The sequence below is a fragment of the Mytilus trossulus genome, chromosome 4, assembly GCF_036588685.1.
Source record: "Mytilus trossulus isolate FHL-02 chromosome 4, PNRI_Mtr1.1.1.hap1, whole genome shotgun sequence".
In the NCBI taxonomy this organism is placed as follows: Eukaryota; Metazoa; Mollusca; class Bivalvia; order Mytilida; family Mytilidae; genus Mytilus; species Mytilus trossulus.
This window is the reverse complement of record NC_086376.1, coordinates 66,471,658-66,476,300: the sequence shown is the minus strand read 5'-3', so window position 1 is coordinate 66,476,300 and position 4,643 is coordinate 66,471,658. Positions and strand designations below refer to the sequence as shown.

At 30.9% G+C, this 4,643-nt stretch overlaps 1 protein-coding gene across 1 annotated transcript; it reads left to right on the top strand.

Moving 5' to 3' along the window:
* The first annotated feature begins 428 nt into the window (after positions 1-428).
* Positions 429-1,890, top strand: LOC134715785 (forkhead box protein A4-like). The gene has a single exon (XM_063578230.1). The coding sequence runs from the start codon at positions 534-536 to the stop codon at positions 1,779-1,781; it is 1,248 nt and encodes a 415-aa protein (XP_063434300.1). The 5' UTR covers positions 429-533; the 3' UTR covers positions 1,782-1,890.
* The last annotated feature ends 2,753 nt before the right edge of the window (positions 1,891-4,643 follow it).

The window sequence follows — 4,643 nt, the reverse complement described above, 5'->3', positions numbered from 1 at the left end:
TAATAGAATGAATATTGGTCTGTAGAACTATTTCTGAAGAAATCTTATTGTTTTTATCCTTTTTTACAGACATTTATTTAATATGGTATTATAAGAATTAAGCGGAAAATTTTATATCTAAAAGATAAATATTTCTTTATATGGTGAATTCATAAATAATTTGTATTAAATATCGTATGCAAATCATCAACAATATTCCTCACGGACAAATAAATATTTTACGAAAACAAACAAAAACATCACACAGAGCTTTATTTTTGTTAAGGTTGATCCTGTAAAAGCTGTAAAGACAAATCAAATCGCAGCATTTTTTGATTGGAGGAGAAATTCGATACATTTGCTGTTTAAGGAAAGTATTGAATATTCATTAGCTGTCGACCAATCATCGTAGTCGAATAATAGAGATGACAAGATTGGTATTTTAAATGATTTGTATAAAGTTTATAGTCAGTATAGAAATACAACAAAGGTAAATTTGCCACACACAAAAACTGTTGAAAAGTATTTGTCAACTTAACATCATTGTCACGAGAATGTGTAACACGAACCCAACAGCCATGGTCTTGCCGTATGGACTTAAAGTAGCAACACAGACTCCATACCTACATTTTGGAGTTTCTCCAATGGCACTAGATATGCAGCGAGCACAACAGCTGTATGATTACAGCACCCGTTTGCAGTATGGACTAAGCAGATATCCAAATGCTTTAGGATTATCGCCATACCATCCAAGCCCAGCTGAAGCTTACATGCAGCACTATTTCAAAGATCCCAGGGCACGATTCATACACGAGGAACCAAAGCCAAATCATAGTTATATTGGGTTAATCGCAATGGCAATTCTAAGTAACAGGGATAAAAAGTTAGTTCTGAGTGACATTTATCAGTGGATTTTAGATAATTATCCCTATTTTAGAGCAAGAGGACCAGGATGGAGAAATAGCATTCGTCACAATTTGTCTCTGAACGACTGCTTTATCAAATCCGGAAGAAGTGCAAATGGAAAAGGACATTATTGGGCTATACATCCTGCTAATGTTGATGACTTTCAAAAAGGAGATTTTAGAAGGAGACGCGCACAAAGACGAGTACGTAAACATATGGGACTATCAGTTCCGGACGACGAGGATAGTCCTAGCCCGTCACCTACTTCAACTTCTCACACCTGGGATGATAACTCTACTGAAAATCTTGGGACCGACGAAAAAGTAAGTGAAGAAGAGGAAGACATCAAAGTTGAAATAATAGACGAATCAGAGAACCAAATTACTCAAAATCAAATTCCAAGACAGCAACCTACAACACGTAAGCGTCTTTTTGATGTAGAGAGCTTACTAGCTCCTGATGACATTGTTATCAAACGACCAACTGTTTTCGATATTAGAAATTTAAAATATCATTCTTCAATTGATAGTTCTAGTTCATCCCGTCATAATTCACAGAGTGACAGTAACAGTGAACTTTCTGACAATTCAGAGAAAGAAAACATTGCAAACAGTAGTTGTGAAGATAACGATTGCACGGACGATAAAGTTTTACATACAGAAAATTCAGTGCAAATCTATTCCAACATAGAAACAAAGGACCCAGTTGTGATCGCAAGTAGGCCTAGCGCATTTCAAAATGCACACGCACGAGCTTGGAACTCTCTAATGCCATACTTGGCAACCTATCCATATATTCGTAGACAGCAAGGATTAGGAAATCCAAGCACCTGTCCTACTTCTTCAACATTCGAAGGACTTACAACTGGGAACATGTTCAAGTCTGCGTCTGACTGAGAGAGAAAAAAAGATATAAACTGTATGAATTGTTTAAGACATATGAATGTATTTATTTAATGCTGCAAATGTTATTGTTGTGAATTATTAAATTTTCTGATTTTACGAATGTTCTTGTTGATTTACTATACTAGTATATGAAGATTTGGAAACATGTAAGTAATTATTTTCCACAACCGTAAATTTAATGATGCATTTTCTGGTTTTCTGAAAATATTATTCACTTACGAATATTTTTCAATTCTTAATTAAAAAAAGAAAGAAAACGCAAATGCTTTTTTTTTTATAATAATAAAAGAGTAACCCACCTTATTTGTACATTAATAATTTATCTTCAAATTTTATCCTCAGACCGAAGCAGTTGAAGAAGGTGCATTTCACTATGAATTTGCAGGCATTTTAACATTTTCTAACATAAACTCTAAATATAAATATAGAAAGATAAAGAAATAAATGTTTGAATAATTATTCATTTCAGAATACTTTTAGAAATTTCAGCAATTGTTTTATACTAATAGTTAAAAGAGGGAAAAAGGAATCTTCACTTATTGACTACAATTTAAAAAAGAAGAGTAAATTTTGTTTCTTTTATATTTATTGTCATATGTAATTACTTTCTTTTAAATACTTATATTACAATTTTTCAGAATGCTTTAAATACAAATTATCTTTGTGCAATTCAAAATATAGAGGCTAAAATGACAGAAAAGAGAACCGAATAGCTAATAGAAGTTGTACAAATTGAAAGCTGAATTAAAGAACTAACAAAAAGAAAAAGGAAATTTAAAGCTGAATAAAAATAATTTTTAATAAGATCACACTCTATTAGTTTCATCTCAACACATAAATAAACAAATAAATTAAAACTCAAATCAGAAAACCATATTTTCTTGATTCTTGAGTATTCATAAATACTTCTTTATGAATTAACGGTTTAATTTTTTTTAAATTATTTTCATAATGTTACAGAGACCCCTTTTTATTCTTTTGTTTTTCATTTTCCGTTACTGATTTTAGTTGGGCATATTTCTGTCATAGCAATTAATTATTTTTTGGTAACATATGCTAAATATATATGAGCAAATATTTAATCCGTATAAAAAGGTTCATATACAATACTAAACTTAATTAATTTATTTGTTGGTGACAAAAGTTTTCTTGTTTACAAATACATTTCGGAGGCGCATACTATTGTAAATAAATGATAATCAAATGGATGATATGAAGGCGCCATAATTTATCACCAATGTAAAAATATTCATATACTATTACAATACTAAATTCTTTTTCGAATCCGCAAACAGTTGAACAAGGAGTAAACTTATTATATTGTACCAGAATCTTCATTATTGTACTAAGCTGACAATAGGAATCAACAACGGTTTACTATACTTCACAAATACCCTCGCTCTTACTCCTTATTGTCACCTAACAGAGACAAACTGTTATGTATGCTTACAGCTTTTTTACTGTTAGCCTTGATAGAAATTTTGCACCTTACCAGTGAATTGATCTTTCATAGTAGCAGTTAGCTTAGTCACTGGCATCGCATTGGTCATTTTGTCTGGTTATAATACTTATTAATAGACTAATCATTTTTAGACTCTGCTGGAACAATATTCAGTAGAAATAGATTATGTGTTAATGAAAATCTGAATGAGTAAAAAAAAAGAAAAAAAAAAGACGAAATTGAAAAGGTCAAAATAAGATATAGTAGAGATAACCTTAAAACATTTACCACCCAAAACCACAAAAAAATACGTACGAAGACTAAAGACATCTGCAGACAGCATGGGAATTTGGACAAGACCAACTGCAACTCTCCTTCATTTGAATCTTGAATGGTATCAGGTATACTGTTTTCTATGAAACACCCATCGATGTGCTAAATAGAAATTGACCGTGCTGCAAAAATATGGATTTTCTACTCACCAATTTACTTTTCAACTTTTCTAATTGATAGGATCATATGGGTTATTTATTACTTTATTTGATCTCGGAAGTATCTTTCTCATACCGCTGAGGACACATCTCATTTATCACTTTATTTGATCTCGGAAGCATCTTTTTCATACCGCTAAGGATACATCTCATTTATCACTTTATTTGATCTAGGAAGAATCTTTTACCGCTGAGGACACATCTCATGTTAAACAGTCAATTGAAAATTTAGTAGTGTTTGATAATGGGCGAATACCTTATAGTACCTTATAGGCGAATTTGTACGGCTTATGTTTTGGTCACTTTTACATAACAATACTCAACATATGCATATTAAGCACACATACATTTTTGTACAAATGTTGTTAAATGGATTTTTGCAGATTTATTTTACACTTGTTTTTAATATAATCGAGCAAATGAAAAAAACCTAATACTAATGTAAAAAAAAACCCATAGTAAATAAGCGACAAACAAACAAAAATCACAAAACCGCATACAAAATATGAACATATAGAGAACTGTTTTTCTGTAACATGCAAATATATTGAAAGAAAATACTTCTAGATAAATTTATTGTGAAAAATCCAGTTTAATTGGATATTTACTAAATGCATATACAGTAACAAGTTTAGATCAAATAATCTTCATTAGGTTTGAAAATTTAAAGACAATTTTTATAAGAAAGACATAACATTGAAAGGACCAAAAACAACTCTCATAACCGTAACGGGGCAAAAACACAAAAGAAAAAAAAAATAATCACACAAATAAAATAAATGATGTTTATGTTACCGCCCCTCCAAAACAAGGACCAAAGAATCAACACTAAGCTCAATGTCACGGTAAAACCATTTAAAAGACATGGAACTAAAATTTAAAATAAATGAACAAAAATTCAATAATGGGTACATCAATCGC

Excerpts from the sequence above, each read along its gene's own strand:
- LOC134715785 (XM_063578230.1), top strand. The coding sequence starts at position 534 with ATGTGTAACACGAACCCAACAGCCATGGTCTTGCCGTATGGACTTAAA.